The 22,109-nt window shown below is 38.5% G+C and overlaps 1 protein-coding gene across 7 annotated transcripts in view; it reads left to right on the top strand.

Moving 5' to 3' along the window:
• DENND4A (DENN domain containing 4A) overlaps nt 1-22,109 on the top strand; it is a 48,992-nt gene that overhangs the window by 19,709 nt on the left and 7,174 nt on the right. For all 7 annotated transcript variants that reach the window (XM_064388913.1, XM_064388914.1, XM_064388916.1 and 4 more), the window contains 19 exons: nt 305-371; nt 3,428-3,486; nt 4,124-4,268; nt 4,790-4,965; nt 5,436-5,536; nt 7,111-7,329; nt 7,570-7,715; nt 10,753-10,886; nt 11,742-11,877; nt 12,403-12,609; nt 12,706-12,834; nt 13,103-13,247; nt 15,134-15,253; nt 16,693-16,833; nt 17,715-18,802; nt 19,569-19,779; nt 20,544-20,638; nt 21,434-21,609; nt 21,732-21,878. In XM_064388913.1, coding sequence (XP_064244983.1) covers nt 305-371; nt 3,428-3,486; nt 4,124-4,268; nt 4,790-4,965; nt 5,436-5,536; nt 7,111-7,329; nt 7,570-7,715; nt 10,753-10,886; nt 11,742-11,877; nt 12,403-12,609; nt 12,706-12,834; nt 13,103-13,247; nt 15,134-15,253; nt 16,693-16,833; nt 17,715-18,802; nt 19,569-19,779; nt 20,544-20,638; nt 21,434-21,609; nt 21,732-21,878 — 3,642 coding nt within the window. The remainder of the gene's footprint in view (nt 1-304; nt 372-3,427; nt 3,487-4,123; nt 4,269-4,789; nt 4,966-5,435; nt 5,537-7,110; nt 7,330-7,569; nt 7,716-10,752; nt 10,887-11,741; nt 11,878-12,402; nt 12,610-12,705; nt 12,835-13,102; nt 13,248-15,133; nt 15,254-16,692; nt 16,834-17,714; nt 18,803-19,568; nt 19,780-20,543; nt 20,639-21,433; nt 21,610-21,731; nt 21,879-22,109) is intronic.

Raw genomic sequence — 22,109 nt, 5'->3', positions numbered from 1 at the left:
ATGTTCAAATATCAATATTTCTACTTTGCAAATGAAAATAAAACCTCCTTGTAATTTGTCAGTCTCACAGAGTTTGTATTCTGGAAGAGAATCTGCCCTCCCATTTTCTTGTGACCACTAGAAAAATAGGTTTTCAAGGTCAGAATATCATAGTATGGTTTAGGTGCTGGATTTTTTGCTCTGTTTTCTGAGCAAGTATGTGCCATTTTTATATAATAATTTCTCTTACTGTCAAAGATTTTGTCTTGAGGTGAAGTAGTTTAATCTTAATTTCTACTAAATCAGTATTTTTCTTTTCCTGTAGACACATTTCCCATTTCATGCATAAAGTACCTTTTCCATCCCCTCAGAGGCCAAGAATTCTAGTTCAGGTAAGTGTAATTTTCTTTAATAACTGTATCTAAGGTGAAGGTAAAGCAGGTTAATAAATGGAAAATACAATTTTTGCACCGAAATTATTTTTGTTCAGGATTTCTTTTTCCTAAATTCATACACATAATGTGAGAAATCAGTAAAAATTCTGTTTCCAGTTTAGTTAATGACTTCAACGAGTTATTACAAGAAGCTGTTTAGTGAGCTTAGAACTTTAATTTTTATTCAGGGTGTATGGAAATTAATGAAAAACTACTCCAAGTCAGCATCTGGTCTGACTTTTGCAATGGCTTTAGAACTGTTTTCTTCTTGCTACTGTATGAAGACTGAGAGTAAAATAAATAAATAACACTCAAACCAGATGTCAACTGTACATCCATGATTGCCCCTCTTCCCCAAGGGCTTTGTGCTCTCAGTGAGAGCTGCAAGAGCCACTCCCAGTAACAGCCCCTTTATCAGACCTGGCCCTTGCTCTGTGCTCCCTGCAGGGCTGTGTGGCAGTGAAATAATTACAGGAATTGCTACCTGCTCTTTGGAATTTCAGCCCTGTCACTGTTGGTAGGAGAGAAAAAAGTCCTGGTCTCGAGGACTTCTGAAGTGTTATTAAATCTCTTTATTTACTCCTAAGGAGGCAAAATAGGTAGAGAGGTGTTAAAATTTTTATTGCAGAGAGAAGAGAGCTCTGTTGCAATCATAGTATTGTACCAATTGTGGTTTTGATTAAATAGCTACAAAATGATGCTATTCTCTGTTATTGCTTGTATAATATAAAATATGGAGAGCCCTGTGCAGTTCTGAGCCTTAATTGTGTAGCCCATATGGTGGTGAAGTCTTTCAGAGCAAATACAATCCTGGGTTATGTCTCTATAGCATGTACTGAATATTGAAGATCCTCTTTAGTGTATTCTAAAGGAGTGATATTTATTACTGTTACTGAACAGAGATTAGAGAACAGTTATACTGAAACTGTATCAGGTACTTCTGTCCCTTTTCTTAGGATTTAAAGTTCAATTCAAAGCCCAGCATTTTTACTTCTTGTTTTAGGTTTGGGGGTTTTTTATTCATATTCAATAAAATGTTTGTGCTAGGAAACACTAAACACCTAATTACAGAGATTATAATTGAATCCAGAGAAAAGCTTTTAATTTTTTTTGTCTGAAATTTTAGGGAATTTTGTCAAAGCATATATGGGTTTGTATCCTGGAATGAAGTCTGAAGATCTAGATATAAGTGATATGAAAATTATGCCTGTTTTACCTTATTTTCAAAATGTTTTGTGCATTAAATTAGTACAGCTTTAGGAGCTGATAGTACAGATGGAGAAAGCACTGCTTTTACAGCAGGCAGTGGTAATTGAGATCTGTGAATAAATTCTTCCTTCCAGCTGCTTCCAGGGATTTAAGTTGTGTTAGAAACTGCACTGAATAAAATCACAGGTGATTGTACCTTAGACATTTCCTCAAAATTAGAGTGGGAAATGCCTGCATTGAAAATGGCAAGCTTTCAGGATTCCATTTCTCTCTGAAGCCTGTTAATGGAAAACGTGGTAGTCTTTTGCTAAGCAATTAAACTTCTAAGCCTCAAAGAGATGATAGCCATTAGTAAAACACTATGGAATGTTCCCATTTGCCAGCTTCCAGCTGCCAGTGTTGATGGGTTCCTTCTGACCTGGGATGTGCTGGACTCTGTGTCCTGCATCCCCTCGTTGCACAGAGGTTGCTGTACTAATGTATCACAACCTGCAGACTTCAAGAGCATGTGGAGTAATGTTTCTCCCTCTGGGAAGGGGGGTAATAAGTGCCCCTCCTGCCTGAGGGAGATGTGGCCCTTGAATAGATGCTTAATTGTGTTTGTGTGCCTTTGCTGAAGCACAGAAGTCAGAGGACGTCAGGCTGATGCTTCCTTTCAGAGGGTGGTTTATGAAGGTTTGCCTCAGGCTGGAAAAATGAGTCCTCTGAATTCTTCCACTGCACAAGCGAATGGTGCTGGTGCTCCCAAGGTGACTTACTTGACAAATGCAGCCTGTGGTGTGGCCATCCACATCTGTCAGGGAAGTGGGATGTGAGACGTGCAGGGAACCAGCATTGCAGACTCTCCTTAATTCCCTGTGCTTGGTGGCTCTCCAGGCACAGCACTGGGTGACTTTGAGCTTCTAAGTCATCAGTCTTGTCTTCTGGCTTCTATTACCTGGTCACCCGCAGTGGGTCTAAGGTGAAACACACCCAAACCTGAAATGTTACTAAAAATGGGCTGCACTTGCAGCTCAGTTGTACAAGTTGCTGTGGCTGAGTTATTACTGCTTGTAAACAACAGAAAATCAGGAGGATTAAACCAGCTGGTATCTTGTTACCCTGGGTTTGCCATGGCTGGAGACATCAGCTGGGCTGTGAGAAACTGATTGTCTGTTGCTATTCTTGTACTTACCTGAGTCTTGCTGTTCGTGCTGAATATGTGAATGATTTGCTTGATGCCATGTCACTGTAAGAAAAAAATGTGATTTAGTAGGATCTTCTTGCTTCTTCAACGAATGCACATTTTAAAGATTCTATCAGAGCTGAGCAGTTTCTACAAGCCAAGAGCCTAATTCTCATATGTCTTCTGAAGAAAATATAGCTTTACATTATGACCTGCCATCTCTCTTCTTTATGAATTTTTATCCCTTTTTACCCCTAAATCCAGAAAGAATTCCCCCAAGCTGCTGAAAGCTGTGTATGAAATATGGGTTCTCACAGCCCTTAAAGTACAGAAGGCTTCATTTTTCAGCAGCTAATATATTCAAATTTTTGCAGCATTAGTTAGTTTAAAGTCTTCTTTATGAATATGCAATGTATTCAGTTCTGGCCAAGAAAGGAAGATCATGCTTTGCCCAGTTTTTACTAAAAGATCCTGATGCATATGATTGCACAGCACTTCTTAGAGTGATACACTGCTGGGGTATACAAGATTCAGCTTAATTTGAATTATTTGTAAGTGTTCTTTGTTATAGTTGTGTAACTTCTGATAAATATTTCTGAAGTTCAGAATAAAAATAATATATTTTAAAATCTTTTCCCAGCTATCTCCACATGATAACTTGATTCTTAGCCAGCCTGTGTCATCACCACTCCCACTAAGGCAAGTAGCAGTATCTTGTTAATTGTGAGATGTATTCTCACTTATGTTATGGAAAAGATTTGCTGTTTTGAGTTGCAGTTGTGTAAATTAACTCACCTTGTCTGGTGCCTTTGGAAGCTGGTGGATCTGAAGTTTATTTATTATTATGTGATTAGACCTGCACCCTGACAAGGATACACAATTAATAATGTATTTGGGGGGGTTTAAAATCATTTTAGTGGTTCTTGAGGAAGAATATATATTATTAGATCCCCTTTCTAGGAGTTCATCCCTGGGCACCCAAGATAGTTCAGTTTTGTTTTGGAAGGGAGTTGAAGGAGTTCTATTCCTGTCTTGACTTCCATGTCTCAGTGCAGGAGACTGATTAAAGAAACACATGTTGTCTCCTGTAAACGGCTTCTCAGAAAAATTGTCATGCCTGCATCCTGAAAATAGTCTAGACTGTGTCAAGTCTCAAGGAATCATGGTTACTGTTGGGAAATAATCATTCCTCACAGGACAGTGAAGTGTGCCAAGTATTCTACCAAGTAATCTCCTCTAAAAGAAAGATTTGCAGATTTCCATTTATTTTATTATCAAACATTTCTTTTTTTTACTGTCCCTTGTAACTCACCGGTGTGTTTATGTCCTGTAACAGTGGTGGCAAGTTTTCTACACTACTTCAGAATTTAGGACCTGAAAATGCAGTAACTCTGTTGGTGTTTGCTGTGACAGAACATAAAATCCTTATCCACTCATTGCGACCTTCTGTCCTCACAAGTGTGACAGAGGCATTGGTCTCTGTAAGTACCAGCTTTTAGTCATACACCTGTAAAAGGACAGAAAGAATGCTCCTGAGATAAAATCTAGATTTAGTATTAGTGCTGTTAAAGGTTGCTTAAAAATAAGAATTAAAATAAAAATCACTAGAGAGAAAAAGTACTGTTGTAAAGATATCCTATGAAGATAGGCAATAAATTGTTGAATTTTGTGTAAATATTTTATATAAATGTTTGATCATCACAGTGCATTAAATAAGAGTTCATGATTTTCCCAACTAGCACTGTATCTATTCCTATGGAATTTTAAATGCATGATTTTCCCTGCCTGTCTATGTGGAATCTGTGATTCTGAAGAGTTTTTTCCTACAAATTGAATTTTAGACCAATTAGTGCAGTTCCTAATTAATAATCTACATCTAGATTCTCAGTAATGGCAATCTGCCATGTTAAATAATTTTGAAGTTAGTGAAGTGTGGTTTATTCCTGCACAGGCTGTACTGCACATGTTTAACCTGTGTTTTTGTCTCTGCATGTTTTCCTAGATGATATTTCCCTTCCACTGGCCTTGCCCATATATTCCTCTGTGTCCCTTGGCACTGGCAGATGTGCTGAGTGCCCCGTGCCCGTTCATAGTGGGAATTGATTCCAGATACTTTGATCTCTATGACCCCCCACCTGATGTCAGCTGTGTTGACCTGGATACCAACACAATTTCTCAGTAAGTTTTCATCAACAGTTTTTCTTCTCTGTTAATTTTTTTCTGCTTCCTCTTTTCAAAAGCAAAAACTGGCTTTTATGGCAAAACTTGGAGGGGTATTTTAGTTTTTCTTTCAATTTCTTTTCCTTCTGTCCATGCCAGTTTAAGTAATTAGAGCTCAGACCATGGCATGAGTGGTGGTTGCTGGTGCAGTAACAGGTGTTTAGTACCATTAATCCATCTCTGGTGAGTTGTAACTGGATTGATTTCAGTGCTGAAGAGTGTGGCAGTGTAATCATCACCCTGAAATATGGGCCACTGGTTGGATAGCTCTGGTCAGATCTCCACACAGTAAATCAAATTGGACTTTGTTAGTTGGTTTGCAATCCTTCTCAGTCCAGTTTTAATGGAGTGAAAACTCCTCTGGTGTGATGGAACAATCTCTGAACACATTCAGTAAATGCTTTTTTTTTTTTTTCTTTCCTTTACAGAACTGGAGACAAGAAAACTATTGCATGGAAGATCCTACCAAAGAAACCTTGTAAAAATCTGATGAACACTTTGAATACTTTATATCAGCAACTGGCAGAATGTGAGTGGGAAAGGACATAGTAAGCTTTACACTGGGGATAGTGTGCCACAAGAACAGATAAATGTAGCTAATTAAATATGTTCCAAAGTTATCAGTTCCACTAAACATTTATTTTTACAGAATGGGAGAATCTGTGCTCTAAATCCAGAGATTAGAAACTATGGGGGAGATTCTGGGACAGAGGAGACTTCACATATATATGAAGACAGTACTTAATAGAGATTCCTTCCTATTAATGTTAGCTTCATTAAAAAGAAAAAAAAACCCAAGATTTTCTAAGAGAAGGGAATAGGAAAGCAATGCAAAGAGTAGGCCAGGACTTTATAAAGACCTTGTTTTCTTTTCATCCTCAAAGTTTGCTGATGTCTTGGCAATTGAAAGTTGAATAACTTTGACACTCAAGCTTATAGTACCTCACCTGAAAATTTAAGATGGAAATAATAAGTGTTTTTTAGACATTAGGGGTTTAAATGTAAGGCACAATTGCTGCACATCTAAGTAAAAAAGTGGTTGTTGATAGAATCCTCAAATATTGCAGAGCAAGGTAGATTGAACCTTGATGTGAGAAAAATGGGTGGGGGTGGTTTTAGTGAAATTCATTATAACAAACCACTTTTTTTTGAAGGCTGTTTACACAATCCTGGCTGTTGAGCTCACAAAAATTTGTCTCCTGATTAGAGAAACAGAAGTTTATTGGGATGTGCTGCAAAAAGGAGTGTATAGCTGATGGGTGACAAAAAGCATCTGATGCTTCAAAATTTTGATACATTTTTCTGGAAGGGCTCTTTTAAAAAACATTCTAAACCTTATGTTCTGTATGTAAAAATAGAGTGGTAGTGAACTTAAATCTTATTACAGAGTCAGTTGCTTAAAAATTATATTGAGGTAAGGTTGACTATAATTATATGATGTGGAATGACAGTGACAAAACCATCCTTTCACTTTCCTGAGACATTCTAATAATGTTAGCAAACTGTGTGTGTAGCAGTGAAGTCTCAGCTAGAGTTCTGATGGCTTTAAAATGTTGATACATGTACTTAATTAAAGAGTACAGATTTTGCTGGAGCCTCATTTTGTCTGTAGCAGCATTTTGCAGTGCTGTGTTTCAATGGCTCCACTTTGCCTCTAAGTGGTGATTTTCTGTGTATGTCAGTATTTAATGTGCATTGTCTGCTTTTTGAAATGAAGGGCACAATCAAAAAATAATACATCCTATCCATGTGTTTGTCCTGAAAATATGCTTCTGTAATCAGCTTCTGGCTAAATTTTCTCATGGTTTTACAAACAGCTTACTTTGAGCTTACTTTTTAAAGCTGTGTCCACACTGGTTCTCTGGTAACTCCTGTGCTGACCAGGCCAGTGCATCCTGCTTTTGCTGTTATCCACAAGTGTGAGGTACAGAAGGTCAAGCTGAATCCACTGTCTCATGTCCTGAGTGAATTTGGGTATATTTTAACTTATTTCAAATGTAATGGAGCTCAGTAATCACTGAATCTAGTAAGTTAAAGAGAACATTTTGGACCAATATTGAGAGAGGAAAAAAGTAAAACACTATAATGTTGTTTTGTTCACAGTGCAACAGCGACCAAGAGAAGATGCATTAATGGAGTTGGCAATGAATGATTATGATTTTAATTCCGGGAAGAAATTGCATCTGTTAGATTTGGAGATCCAGGAAGCATTTCTCTGTTTCATGGCTTCAATCCTAAAAGGTTACAGGTCTTACCTCAGGCCAATAACAGAGGCACCCTCTGAAACAGCCACAGATGCAAGTTCTCTCTTTGAACTACAAGGTGAAAAGTTATAAACTTGTTTTATGTTTATTAGTTTATTATTTTTTATTCTCTTTTATCTACAGAATAAAACATTGGCATGTTAGTGTTATAAATGGTGGGGGAAATGGAAGTGCAGACAAAATTGCACCGTAGTGGCAAATATTGCAGGAAGTTTTTGCACACAAGTAGAACAGTGAGTTCTGGTGAGGGCTTTTCCCTTCTGGGCTTTCTGACAGTGCTGCTGATTTCACTCTGCAGGGTTCCTGAAGAGCAGAGACCGTTCCCATCAGAAGTTCTACACCCTGATGACCAAAACCCAGATGTTCATTCGCTTCATTGAGGAATGTTCTTTTGTCAGTGACAAGGATGCCAGCCTTGCCTTCTTTGATGACTGTGTGGATAAAGTAAGCAGGTCTTGGTGTGCATACAGTGTTTAACTTCTGCTGTTCTCTACCTGATCTGCCAGAATGTATTAGAAATGCAAGTTTGGTTTTGCTTTCCTATTTTCTCATAATTGTAGCCTTCCATTTTCCTTTTTTGTTGGGCTGCATTCAATTTTTTGCTTCAAATTCTTCAATGTAAATCAAACGTCATGAGAACAAATTAGAGGTGCTAATTTTCACTCATATGTAACCTTCTGAAATACTGGCTTGTTGTAAGAACTGCAGGAAGGAGAACTGAACTGAAACCCAGAATCTCACATCCCTGCTTCTATGGATGTTATAAGAAATTCCACACCTCATTGTCACCTTACTGACTACCTGTACCACTCTGTTCTGGGACACTGCTGCTTAACAGGATGCAGTTGTCTGGGATTTCCTGGAAAGTAGGTCACCTGCTGTTTGTTCCATGAGAATTAATACTGAAGACTGGTAACTGCTATTTACAGTTCCTGTTTATGACTGGTTTTTTCCATGGAAGTGCAAAAGAGCTAAAAGGAGCTGTTTTGAAAAGAAGTCTGAAAACAGTGAAGTTTGAGAGAAATATAAAAGCATGGTATTTAATGCTCTTTATAGCTTTTGGTAGTCTCAATATTTGAGTAGTAAGTTTTCAAAACTGCTTCCCAGTTCTATAGCATGACTTGCAGGTATTCATGGCTTGTAAATGGAATGAGTTACAAACATTTCTGTCATGTTGAGTCAATCCCATAACTGTTAGAAACCCTTCAACATGTAGTGCTTGCTTTGCCATGTGCCAATTTGTGCATGAAACAGGAGCTCTCCTAGACAGAAATAGACTCTAGTGACTGAACTGCTGAGCAGCACTTGGTTTCCTGTGTGCTGCAGTTCAGTTCTTTGGCTGATGTTAAAAAGGATGTTTATTCAGAATGCAATGACTGTGTGTCAGATTCTATCTGATGCATTTCATTGTATAGAACAGTTTATGAGGGTGCTGAAGTTGATGCCCTAAACTAAAGTTATCTTGTCTGGGAACTCAGACATCTCTTTCAAAAAAGTCTTGCTCAGGTTGCTGATGTCCCTGTGAGAATGCACATAATCCGTGGAGCTATTGGAGCTTTCACCTTTTAGAAAAGGTTAAGTAGCCATTTGTACAGCTGAAACAGAGACTTGTCTGTCCTAGTGCCAGGTATTTTGCTACTTGATGCCCTGGACAGCTTCTTTCCACTATAAAAAATGCTCATGGCAGTTCTGTGAGAGCAAATTTTCCAGAATGCACGTACACTTCTCCAACTTCCATTACTGACAGTGAGGATTTTATTCAGGTTTATTAATGGGACAGCTGCTTCTGTGCCAGGGGTAGGGGTGGGGAAACTGAGGCACTGGCATTGCAATGATTTTGGAATTTGCCATGGCTTTAGAACTACTTGTGAAACTGGATATTCCCTGACTGAGAGAGCAGGTTTCCATGTAGGATTTCTTTGAACTGTGATATATTTCCCTTATCTCTTTCCTGCTTCTCCTCCCTGATTTCTCCTAATTTCTGATACTGTTCTTACCAGTAACATAGAGTCAAAATGTGGAAGTGTAACAAGGACTGCTGTACCAACTAGAGCTGTAGCCAAGACCAGATATCAAAATTGAATTGTTCCAGTAAAGCCAATATTTATATTTAATCTTTTATTAGGTGAACCAGTGCCTGACAGGATTTTTGGATGAGAGAGTGAAGTCATTAGTTGAAAGGTGATAACAGTGCTTTCTTCTGGGTAGTTACAGACTACTGGCTTGAGACAAATTTTATGTGCTGTGAAATTAGTTATCTATAAAATATCAACTAAGTCCTGTCTTAAATAATTTGTGAGAATAGTTTAAGATGAAGAGTAATCTCTTCTGTTATTTGGTCCTAGACAGCAGCAGCAGATTGTAATTGATTACCCATTTTGTCAACTGAAAGATACAGTGTAATTGTCTCACACATTTTCATTTTTCCAGGAATTCAAAAATTACCTCAATTCGACACACATTTAAGCTACTGGCTTTATTATATTTCACTGGTAAAACTTGTAGCTCTGGGATTTTTACATCCTTAGAAGTATTTAAATTGCAAGTAAGGTTTCGTTTACTGCTGCTTCTCAGGAGCCATATGTTCTTGCTACTTGGCTGGTTCAATTTGCTAATGCTTTCCATCTGTCTCATGCAGCAAAATGTGTAATTAAGGACACCTCTTTGTATGTTTATCAAACTTTAAATATTCAAGAATTTTACTGAAACTACTTGATACATTTGCACCTCACTGGAGGGAGACAACTGTGGAATATGCTTCCTTTTGTACATTAACTCTCTGTTGCCAAATTCTTAAGGCATTAAAAACATGCATTCTTGGGTTCCACAGGTTGCTTATTCATTTCTTTGAAGTATTCTAGCATTTGGCTGTCATTTGGTTGCCATTTAAACCATTTAAGTAATTTAAATTAGAAAAACAAAGCTGTGCCTGTCTGCCTTTAACTTCAGTAAGGTCACACGTTTATATTCCATTCTCTTGCAGTGCATGTATCTCTGCAGTCTCTGCAAACTATCAAGATATTAAGTGCTGTGTAAGTGACTGCAGTTGTGGATGGTGCTGGTAGTACCTTCTGTATGCATCACACAATGATAAAGCTTGGGATTTTTTTCAGTGGTTAAAAGAGGGGAAAATACCTTATTTTTATATTAAAAAATAAGTTTCAAGTTACTGCTGCAGTTGGAAACATAGTTCTAGAAATGGTTGTGTTCAGAAGGATTAATCTCTACATACTTCTTAAAATACCTAGCTGAAAACAGGCAATTCAGACTATACCATTAAACACTCATTATTGGGTTGGGTGAAGTTCACAAAACCACTGCAACACTGATTATTGTCACTACAACTTTGCAAGCTGTCCTTTCATTTGAAGTGTTGTTCTTTGAAGCTAATGCAGACTCTGTCCTGTTGATCATACAGCTGTTAACAGCAGAAAATTCAATGCCCCTGGTAACTACTTTTTCTTTTAACTTCCTCCTCCAGGTAGATATGGACAAAACTGGGGAAACACGACTTATAGAGCTGGATGAGTCCTACAAGAGTGAGCACACAGTTTTCATAACACCCCCTGAGATCCCTCATCTGCCAAATGGGGAAGAGCACCCTCTGCAATACAGGTAGCCTAAGAACACAGCAGGATGCCAGCCAAAATCCTAACAGCTGCCCTTGTAGAGTTTAATTTCTAGGTTCTTGTGAGAGTCAGGAAGTACAGATTTTTCCTCATGTTGCTCAAGAAAAAGGTGTGTGTGAAATGGCTCTTGTGCCAGTTCTTTAGAAGTTTTAGTTTTGTGTGTGTACACACAGAAACAATAATACTTAATAAAGCTGGTAGTGATCCCATTACATTGTGCTGCCTGTTGACACCTTTTAAGCTTAAAGTTAAGTGGACCCAGTCTGTCCCACTTGTCCTGCTGCTGTTATTGATAATGATACAAACTGCAGATACTGTTTGGAACGAGACAGTACATGTCAAAGAATCACTGAAAACTTGTGGTACTAATTTAGTAATGATGTCAGATGAGTTTGTTGGTTTCTTCATTAATTCTGAGAAATATTTCCATATCTAATCTGATTTAATCCTTTGGATAGTTTGATATTGTTCCTATTGATTTTCATAAGCCTCGGTCATGTGATGCTCACTGGGGACTAAGCCACACAGATTATTTTATTTTATTAACTCGAATCAATACTAATGCATTTGACACATTAATTAAAGAAAATGTTATGAGAGTAAATAAAATTTATCAGTTTAAGTTGCTAACCTGAATAACAGGTTGAGTCTGTTTGTGCAGGCATATGAACCCATGCTGAGGGATTAGTGAACCACTTTGTCAGTGATGTTGTTCAGGGTTTACTTTTGTGTTTGTTTCCTGGGAAGCCTCTGGTGCAAGTGTGTAGTTGATTTCCTTTGCTATTATGTGAAGTGTTTGCTTTGGAGCTGACTTACCAGAATTGACACATTTCTCTTACAGCTATAATGGATTTCCAGTCTTAAAGCTAGAATTGTTTGAACGACCTGAAGGATTTCTCAAAGCACCAAATAACAAACTGTCCTCAAAAGCCAGTAGCCCCAACAGCCCATCACCAATGTTCAGAAGAACTAAACAGGTACTTGCTGGTTTTCTTGGAGTGTGAGGTGCTTTGGAAGGGGACAACTTGAGTTTGGCTGTAAAGCCTGACTGGCAGTGCCTGCAGCCTGATGGTTCTTCAGTTCTTCACTGATCTGGTGACTGTTAATTGTTCTTTGGGTGTGCTTCTTGCCTGCATCATACAAAAGCCTCTGTCCAGGCTGTTGCTTGCTGTGCTGTTCCTGTCCCTTACCCTTTCTTCACACTGTTCTCCATGAATTTTCCATGTCCACTTCTTGATTGCTTTTCACTGCCCAGGACTTCGAGGGCCTCTAACTTTCAAAGCAATAGAGATTTAAAGAAATGCAAGGGTTTAGCAGTGGAATATTGCACAGTGGCTCTTTTTGTTATCACTCTCATGCTTTCATATTCCTTCCCACTTTATTATATTGCTAATATTACTGTTGCAGTTTCCATAGGTATAATAGTACATCTTCAGTTTTTAACATGTAGTTTTGTGTGATGTACACATAAACACGCACAGATAATCTGTGTTTCTTTCCAGGAAATTAAATCTGCCCACAAAATTGCAAAGAAGTACTCCTCCATCCCCCAGATGTGGTCCAGGTGTTTGCTCCGTCACTGCTACGGCCTTTGGTTCATCTGCCTCCCTGCCTACGTGAAAGTCTGCCACTCCAAAGTCAGGGCTCTGAGAACCGCCTACGACGTGCTACAGAAAATGCACACCAAGAAAATAGACCCACCTGACGAGGTAAAGCAGCCCCAGCTCCAGAAGGAGCCCGTGGGGTTGAGGGGAGGGCCAGGCGTGCTGGGGGCCCAGGACTCACACCCAGGTGTGTGCTTGCAGGTGTGCTACAGGGTGCTCATGCAGCTGTGCGGGCAGTACGGGCAGCCCGTGCTGGCGGTGCGCGTGCTCTTCGAGATGCAGAAGGCTGGCATCGACCCCAACGCCATCACCTATGGCTACTACAACAAGGTGTGTTTTAAAGGGGATGGGGGCACAAAAATGCATTCTGATCCCGGCAAATAGAAGGGAGAAAAATAACAGAGCAGGTCAGGTGGGATCCTGTCATTTCTTGTAAGTTGAAGAAGCACGAGACAGAATCATGTTGTGGGTTTTGGTTTTGTGGGTTTAGAAATCTGATGTGTTACTGCCAATGTAACTCAGTCTGAAATTTCAGCTACTGTTTTCACACCTCGCTGTTCCTGAAGATGACTGCTTGATTTTGATATTTCCAAAATAGGCTGTTTTGGAAAGCACCTGGCCTTCAAGCAATCGAGGTGGCTATTTCCTCTGGATGAAGATACGAAATGTTGTCTTAGGAATAGCACAGTTTAAAAAAGCATTGAAAAAGCTACCAGCAAGCACTGCACATACATCTGTTCCTGGTACAGTATTCGCATCCTTCTGGGTTTTTATTTTCATGCCGATGAGAGAGTTTATTTCAAAAATCTTTCTTTTGTGAGTTGGATAAAACTATTATAGAGAAAAAAATGCAATAATTCCTGCATAATTTTTAAAAAGCAATCTCCTTTGCCTTTGAATCTGAAATAGTCTGCTATTCACTTATTATATCAGGTATTTGAGATAGAGACAAAATATGAAACTGAAACTGGTTATAATTATCCTAGTTCATCTAATAACTAGTCTTATAATTGGCAGAAAGTTTTGTCCAGCCTTGTCTTTTTAAATTTCCCCTTTTTTTTATTGTTAGCTGAGAGGCAATTAGAACTAATCCTTGAGTTTGCAGTACTGGTTGCTGGTTCTGCATACCATCTGCAGTGTCATGTTTGTTTTTATCTAGAATATAAGTATAATATGTGAGGCTGTAAATTTTGGGGGTTCTTTCCTTTTCTTTCCGGTGAAAACTTAGGTAATGTGAACATCAAATGGTCATATGGCCATGCCTGTAACTGATATTTGTTAAAGGTACTACTTTCCATGGTATTTATAACTTCCTGGTAGTAAAGCACAGTAGTACATTGTAAAGTAGCAGCAATGCAGTTTAGTTTAGGGCAGGCTGACCTTGGAATACCTTTACAACATACTTTTATAAATGTATGTGGGTCATCTGACTCAGCTTTCAAAGTCCTTCCATCCAGGGCTGCTCTGTGATTCCAAATGTGTACAGATAAATCTTTGCCCTGACAAACACAACATATATGATAGCCTTATGGCCAGATTATTTCTCTGGACCCCAGAGACTCCAGTCCTATTTCTGGCTCTATCATTAACCTTATGGATGGCCTTGAACAATTTTGCTTTATTTCTGCCTGTTCTTCATGGAGCTGAGCTTCCTGATAAACCACTTCATTGAAAGCCAGCCATGCAAAGCACTGTACAAGAGCTTAGCAATGTTGGTTGCAACTCAGACTATATAAACCAAGGAAGTGTAAATAATTCTTAAATAAATAACTGTCACTTATATATTTAATAGCATTTGCTTTTGACATCATCTGCTTTTTCAAGATTACTTTGCATGAAACCTCACAGCGGGAATGTGTGCTGACTCCTCAGGAAATCCAAAATCTCTCCCATAAATTTCAGAATATTTTCTTATCTTTACCATAGCAACAAGGTTTTTACCCTGTCTGTAGCCAATCAGTGCAGCCTCTTCAGGGAAAAGGGGGAAAGAAACTTTTAATTATGTTGGACCCTCTTGATCCTGGAGAGACCATATTAATTACACTGGGCTGTGTTTTGGCTTGAGAATGACCAGATAAGTGGCTTGAATGTTTGCAGGGGATTTTGGGGTGATGTTGGTTATTTTCATTTTAATCTTATTTTTGCAGACAAACTCATGTTTGCCACGGCATTGTTTAAATCTTTTTACTTTCTGGAGTAAAACCATGTGAATCACATGCATTAACATTTCTGTTAACATTAATGTTTCTGAGAAACACTGTACACTAAAATGAATCCAAGTTTAGATGCCTCTTGGAGTTCTTGAAAAGGTGTTACCTTTTGATCAAATAAAGCAGGCAACAGAATTAAAGTCAAGCAGTGCTTTAGTTCAGTATTTGAAAATAAATGTTGCCCATTACCCCATTTAATTTCATCCTCTAAAGCATCTCTTCAGTGTTTATACTATAATAAGCCAATCCTTCTTCTCTTTTTTTTTTTTTAATTTGGTGGTAAAATGTTCACTGTTAATTGGAATGTTCTTGATAAGAGTCCTTTGAATTACTGGTTGTATTCAATTTATTCCCCTGAACAATGTCACACTATTAAATGCCATAACTGTCTTTATTCTGATGTTGCCCTGCACTGATAGGGGGACATTCAGACACTGCCAATAACACATCACTCAAAGAAGAAGCCAAGCAAGGGAAAACTTGTCTTCAAGACATCCAAGAACAAAAGGAGGACAAGAGAGAGAGTGACTCCAGTTCTCGTACGTATCTTGTGAATGCAGATATCTGGTTCAGTGGGGATAAATAAGGTTTGCAGCACAAGCTAAGTGGGACAGCTGATTCCTCACAGTGAGTGAGTGTGATAATGCCAGTTTATGCCACTGCCTAAAGTTCTTTCTCTGAGTATAATTTTCTGGATGTCTAATGGTTTCACTTGGAAAATTACAGTTCTTTTTTCTCTCCTGTTTCAAATAAGTGATAATGGGAGCATAAAGGCTTAATGATAATTATAGCCTAATGTTTTTGTCTTTTAAAAAAATGAAATTGCCTCATAGGCATAATCTACAGAAAAGCATTTTCTACCAGTCTGGTTTCTTTATAAATCCTGTAATAGGAGAGCAGCTGAAATTTTGCGAGTCTGAGAAGTCTAAATTACCCAGCTACTTGGAATTCTCAAAGTTTGGGAGATGTATCAGAATTTCTTCAGGTTTTGCATCTGCTGCTCTTGTTTCCTTCAAGTGCAGTTGAACAGCATCAACTTCATGCAAGTACACGGAAGATCAGGTTGTGTAGTAAAATTGTATAAGCACTACAGTTTCCCATGTATATTCATGGACAATACCCTTCTTAGTAAATATTCCCCTAATAATATAATTGTTTAAATTTTACAGTGGGCTTTCTCCTACTGTTTGGGTTAACTATCCCATTATCAAGTGATATAAAAGTCTGAGGAAATATGGAATTAGAGATGTTGTTTTGGTGTTTTCACCACAATCTTCCTTGCAGCACTAGTATTTTTTCTTCAGTTTCCTTGAAAAGTTGTCCTACATATGATCATGAGAACATACATGTTAGAGTAGAGACAAGTTGTTTAAGTTTAATAAAGCTTTTGAGGATACAGAAAATGAATTCTTCCTAATTACTTTTGGCCATAATTAAGAAAAATGTAGCTCTCTGTAATAATATGATGTGCTAAGACATTTTTCAGTTTTGAAAACAGCTTGATTAATATTGAAGTTGTCTGAAATCCTTTAGAGAAGTAATTCCTTACTTTGAGTAATCACCTGCAATGGAATTTTTGTTTCATATCTAAAAGAGTTTAATATAGATATTCACATTTACTTCATTTCTCCTGTGTAGTCGTGGGGGAAATGAGATCTTGTGTTGAAACTGAGCTCTTGCAAAGGCAGGAGAAAAATACTCTTACACCACTTCTATGCAAGTGAGCACGGGTGGTCTTAATCTTTACAACCACAAGATATTTTGGAATGATTTTTGGGCTCTGTATAGTGAAGCTTATGGAACTTGTAGCTTTTGGAGCATTCCAGAAGTAATGCTGGGAGTTAAATTCCCAGGCCTGTGCCTCATGGATGCAACAAGGTGCCACTCAATCCTGTGTGAGGTGTCCAGTAGGTAATGGGGACTTGTGATTTAAGGGGTGTTCCTTGAATTCTGCAAAACTGTCCTTTTCTGTCTGCAGTGTCTGAAGTGGAGAGCACAAAAGGGAGTGGGGACTGCCTGCCCAAACTGAATTACCAGAACTCCAGCAATGACAAAGCCACTTCCAGCATCGTGCGGCTCAACGGCACCATTGACAGCACCGTGGCAGAGGGGAGCAGGGGTGAGTGCAGGGAAATACACATCTTATCTAATTTGTTACTGATGAGCTCTGAGGGGTGCTCCTAAGTTCTGTTCTCCACTAAACTTGCAGTATTTTACTGCTGTGGTAGCAGTGGCTGATGAAAAGTGGGGGAGGGAGTCAAGGTTGGAGTCAGCATATGCTGTGTCAGGAAAATTCATGGGAATATTCTGCATTTCCAGATTTTTTTCTTGTTTGTTCTGTTTTTTTGCTGTAGTTAACATCTGCCTACAAAACACCAAAACCTTGGGTTTTTTCGTATAATCTCCAGCAAGTAATTAATTCCTTCAGGATGGACAAAGGGTTTCTGTGCAGTAAAATTAAAAAGACACTTTCAGACATTTTCATGAGTCTTTAGTAATGTCAGTTCTGGTTATTATAATACTGTCAGCTATGCTTGAAATATTGTAATGTACTTTAAAGTCTGCATCTTTATGCTCTGGCAAAACAATGGAGATTTCTCTGACAATAATTCCTTTTCTTGGCTCTGTTTCTAAAGCATTAAGTTAGAAAGTGATGCTTTTTTTTTGCAATTTCCTTGATACCTGTGCCATCCTTAGCTTTCAAACCTTGTAGTAATGTCCCCAAAAGAGGGAAGTAAATACAACTGAGACTTGATGATGTCTCTCAAAATGCTCTTTAGGTTGTATGATTTTATTCCCTTTTAAGTGTTTTATTGTCTGTCCCTTCCTAAAAGTTATGACCATGGTCAGCTCAGTATTTCAACCTGTAGCACAACACAGTGAATTCCATCTCTGTGTTGTAAAATGTTGGAAAGATGAGACAAATGTACATTCTTCTGTACTTCATTCAGTTTTCTTGTACAGCAACAAATAAAGCACCTTGTCCCATTTGTTTTTCAGAGAGCTCTGTAGGATTGCTGTTTACGTCATCTTTTGAGGATGCCAATGAAGCAGAAGTTATAAAAAGTAAATCCTTAAGAAAGAGACATAAAAGTGCAGTGGAAGCTGACTTGAGGGAGATGCCGTGGGAGAGCAGGAACCGGAACCTGAGTGGAGATGGCTTAGTGGGACTCATGATAAACAGAATCAACCAGGAAGCAAACCCTGGAGAAATCGTTGAAAAACTGGGAGCTGATGCCAAAATTCTATCTAGTGCATTACAGAAAAGCATAAGGCCAAAAACTCTTAATATCAGATCTTCCTCTTTAGAGTCTAAGAGAGAAAGCCTGGAGAAAGAATCCAGTGATGAAGATGCAGCCTTTGATTGCAGTTTTACAGATAAAACTGAGTCTCCTGTTATCTTTGATCTGGAAGACCTGGATGGAGAACCTGAAACACCTACAGCAGTGAAAACTTCCAGTGAAAAATCTAAAAAATTACAAAGAAAGAGCAGCTTTCCAGTGAAGCCAGTTGAAAAAACAGATGTTGAAACCGGATTTGATCCATTGTCTCTGCTGGTTGCTGAGACAGAGCAGCAGAAAGAGGAGGAGGAGGATGATGATGACAGAAGTGTCTCTACTCCATCTGCGAGAAGAGATTTAGCTGAAGAAATAGTCATGTACATGAACAACATGAGCAGCCCTTTGTCCAGTCGTGCCCCAAGCATTGAGCTGCAAAAACCCTTTGATGACAGAAATGCAAACAAAAGGAGCCCAACCATTATCCAGCCTTGTAGGAGGTCCAGCCTTCCCCCAAACTCCCCAAGGCCACCCAGTCTTACCAAATCCAAGAGTTACCACGCAAAACATGAAGAAAGGCCAAGGGACAGGCTTTGGTCTTCCCCAGCTTATTCCCCAAACAGCCCAGCCAAGGAGCAGGACACAACCAGTGCATTGACACTTGTGTCATCACCATCGTTCAACTTGGACACGCTGCTGACTCCCAAGTTTGATGTTCTGAAAAGCAGCATGTTCTCTGCAGGAAAAGGGGTTGCAGAGAAAGCAAGCAAGTGGTACTCCAAATTTGCAATGTATGCTGCATCTGCAAAGGTAAGTTTTTATTAAGAACTTAGAAATTACAGAAAAAACTTTGTAAAGGTTTAATTACTGACTCACATGTGATGAATCCCTTGCATGACATATGTCATTGTAGACTGTGTATGTTAAGTTGTTTTAATGATGTTTGATATACCAAAACCCTAATTTTAATATCCTGAATAAAATTTTAGTCTAGCTTGGATTCTGAGTATATTTAATGGGAGAACATAAGTGTGTTGACAGAACAAAGACTGCTCTGGCATCCCTTTTTAACCTAAAGAAGAAACACTTAAATAAACAAATACTGGTTTGAAATCTTTGTTTTTATGGGTAAGGGGAAATCTGGTTGTATTGGTTGCCAAAATAGTTTAAAGCTAGTTTTGATCTGAGGTCATTTGTTAAAATGTTGTTTGCTGCTATCAATTCAAACCAAAACTACTTTTGTTCCCAGTCTTTGGGAATGGAGAGAGATACTTGCTTTGTCCATCCTAATGTATTCCTCCAACTGCTGATAATTCTTGTAGCAATGGGGTAAAAAAGTTATAGGATTAAAATCATTATGATTTCACTTAATTATTTTTGTAAGGAGTATCTTTGAAAAAGAATCCTGGTGTAGCTATTTAACCTAGAGTGGGACTTGCCTTGTCTTGCATCAGTTCTGTGATCCTCCAAGGAGGGAGGGTCATGCCTGGAATTTACTGGGACAAAGAAGGCTGCCCCTTTTTTTGGGAAATATTTTTGCTTTCCTTTCATTTCTCACTGGAACTTCCTTTCTCAGGATCAAAATTCAGACCGAGCAAGTGTTTCATCTCTTGGAGCTCTGGACTCAGAATCTACTTCTCTCACTGATGAAGATGTCTGCAATGATTTTGAAAGTGCTTCTCCTCAGGAGAACACCACATCAGAAATTAAGGGAATTAGCATCAGCAAGACAAGCCTGGAAAGCTCAGCTTCCCATGATAGCTCAGCTAAGCAGTTTGACCAATGTGGTAAGAGTCAGCTTTTACATGGCATTCATCAGTCTGAACAAAAACATTCCAGTTTTAAAAGTTGTTCTTTCATAATTCTCAGTTTAGGAACATCCTAGTCATTAGTCCTTTTTGTGGAAGAAGTAAATTTTTTTCTTTTACTACCTGAAAACTCTTACTCAAATGGGAAACCCTTTGAGTCCTTGAGTATTCATATAAACACCTTAATTATGTAAGTTGTACAGCTCCAGAAAACATCCATAAAAGCATTATAATGGTAACTTTACTGGTCTGGTTCTATTTTCTAAAAGTAGTAAAAATACTTGTTAAAAATCTGTTACAATTTTCTAGAAGCCACTGTTGAAGCTGATTATCAGCCAGAGTGTAGATTTTTTTTTCTAATCTGTGCTGGATAATTGATCATGACTGTTGTATCATTTTCTGATGTCATTTGGGGTACAAACAGCACCTCTAGTCCTTCCCTAGTTTTTGTCCACACAGAAGGTGTGGCTACGAATGACTAAAATTTGTTTCCAAGCTACCAACTGTTGTTAACAAAGAAAAGTGAACATATGGAAATAGTTTGTTGGTAGCTTTTATTTTTGCCTTGGTTGGTGCTGGGCAGATGGCAGCCTCACACTCCACAGTTCTGTACCCGTGTATATCATTTGTTGCATCTTCCATCACACATTTTATTATAACTGCAGCATTGTTTGAGCAGAAGAACAGGGTGCTAAAAATGCATCTTCTAAATAACTGGTGCTTTGGGTTTCTTCTGTTAACAGGTTCTCTTTCCAAGTTCCCTTTACCTGACAAATCAGAGCTGGTGTCTTCCTGCAGCACCAGCAGTACCAGCGTGTTCCAGAACTACGCCATGGAGGTACAGGATGATTTTCTGATTTAATTGATGGACTTGGAGCATGTGTCTTTAAATATGAATATTATCTGTATCTCTGGTGAAGTTCAAAGCTTCAAACTAAAACACTGAAAGACAGATGGATATTTCTGTCACAAAGTAGATCTAATTTCAAATCCTGCTCTAGAAAGGTCTTTATTTCAGTCCTATCTTTTGGTCCTTTAAGCTTTAGTTTTCAAGAGTTTGCTATTGGATGCAATTGAATTCAGGCATCTAAATCCCTTGTAGAGATAAATTTGTTCAAAGTGAAAATACCAAGTCTGAAGTAGCACTGGATATCTAAAGACAGAGAAGAGAGAAGTGCGTGTTTCTTGGTGTAACTTCTAGTAAGATCACTTTTCTTTTCACTGTTAGGCTGGTTTGGGTGGCTCTTCATTATCTTCTTTACTTTCCCCCCCATCTCCACTGGATTTAGGTTAATGACTGTTCATTTGCATCCTTTTTTTCCCATTTCTATAATACTGACAGTACAAAATGTGTTTAAATTCTAATCATAATTTATGTAGCTGCATAAATATTCCTTTAATTTTATGCTTGAAGATTACTGATAACATGTTATTGTTAATAGAAATATTATTAAACAGCTGGTTGATTTTAATCTGAGAAGCAATAGGAGGATCAACTTGTATGCAAGTGGGAGGAATATTCATCAAAGGGCAAAGATTTTGGCTGTAGTTTAAAGTGCCTTGTGACACAAAAGTAGCTTTGGGGACTTGTTCTAGTGCAAGATAACTTGTTCTCTGTTCCTGCCCTGTGCAGGTCCTCATCTCGAGCTGTTCTCGGTGTCGGACTTGTGACTGTTTGGTTCATGATGAAGAAATCATGGCAGGCTGGACAGCAGATGATTCAAATCTCAATACCACGTGTCCCTTCTGTGGCAATTTATTTCTGCCTTTTTTAAGCATAGAAATCCGAGATCTTCGGCGGCCTGGACGGTAATAACAATATTTGAATTTTCCTCAGTTTTAACTGCTCACGTTGGGAAGTGCTTTTTGTTTGGGATTCAGGTTTTTGGGGGGCTTTTTTAGTTGATGCTAAGCTTTTGCTTTCCCTGCAGGTATTTTCTGAAGTCCAGCCCTTCTACAGAAAATATGCAGTTCCCATCCCTTTTCTCCAGTCAGAGTGGGAAGTCCTGTAACAACACAGCCACAGTTGGCCTCACTACATCCCTGATGTCTGTCCAAGAGGATATCAATTCCAATAGGTAAACATGCATTTCTGCCTAGAAATTCCTCAGCTTCTGTGCATATGTGTGCATTTTAGTCAATGGAAATAAATTTATGTTCTTCGAAAAGGAGAGGTGGATTTGAGTGAGGATCTCTGTGCTGCTTCTCCCTTATCTCTCAGCTGGCCAGATCATGCTTTCTCTGCCTGATATGCACCATTTCATCCCTAATATAAAAATTCATGTTGGTATTTGTAATTCTGCAAGTTT

Source organism: Passer domesticus, chromosome 14 (genome assembly GCF_036417665.1).
Source record: "Passer domesticus isolate bPasDom1 chromosome 14, bPasDom1.hap1, whole genome shotgun sequence".
Taxonomy (NCBI): Eukaryota; Metazoa; Chordata; class Aves; order Passeriformes; family Passeridae; genus Passer; species Passer domesticus.
The sequence above is the reverse complement of the archived record's forward strand: the minus strand, read 5'-3'. Positions and strand labels throughout refer to the sequence as shown.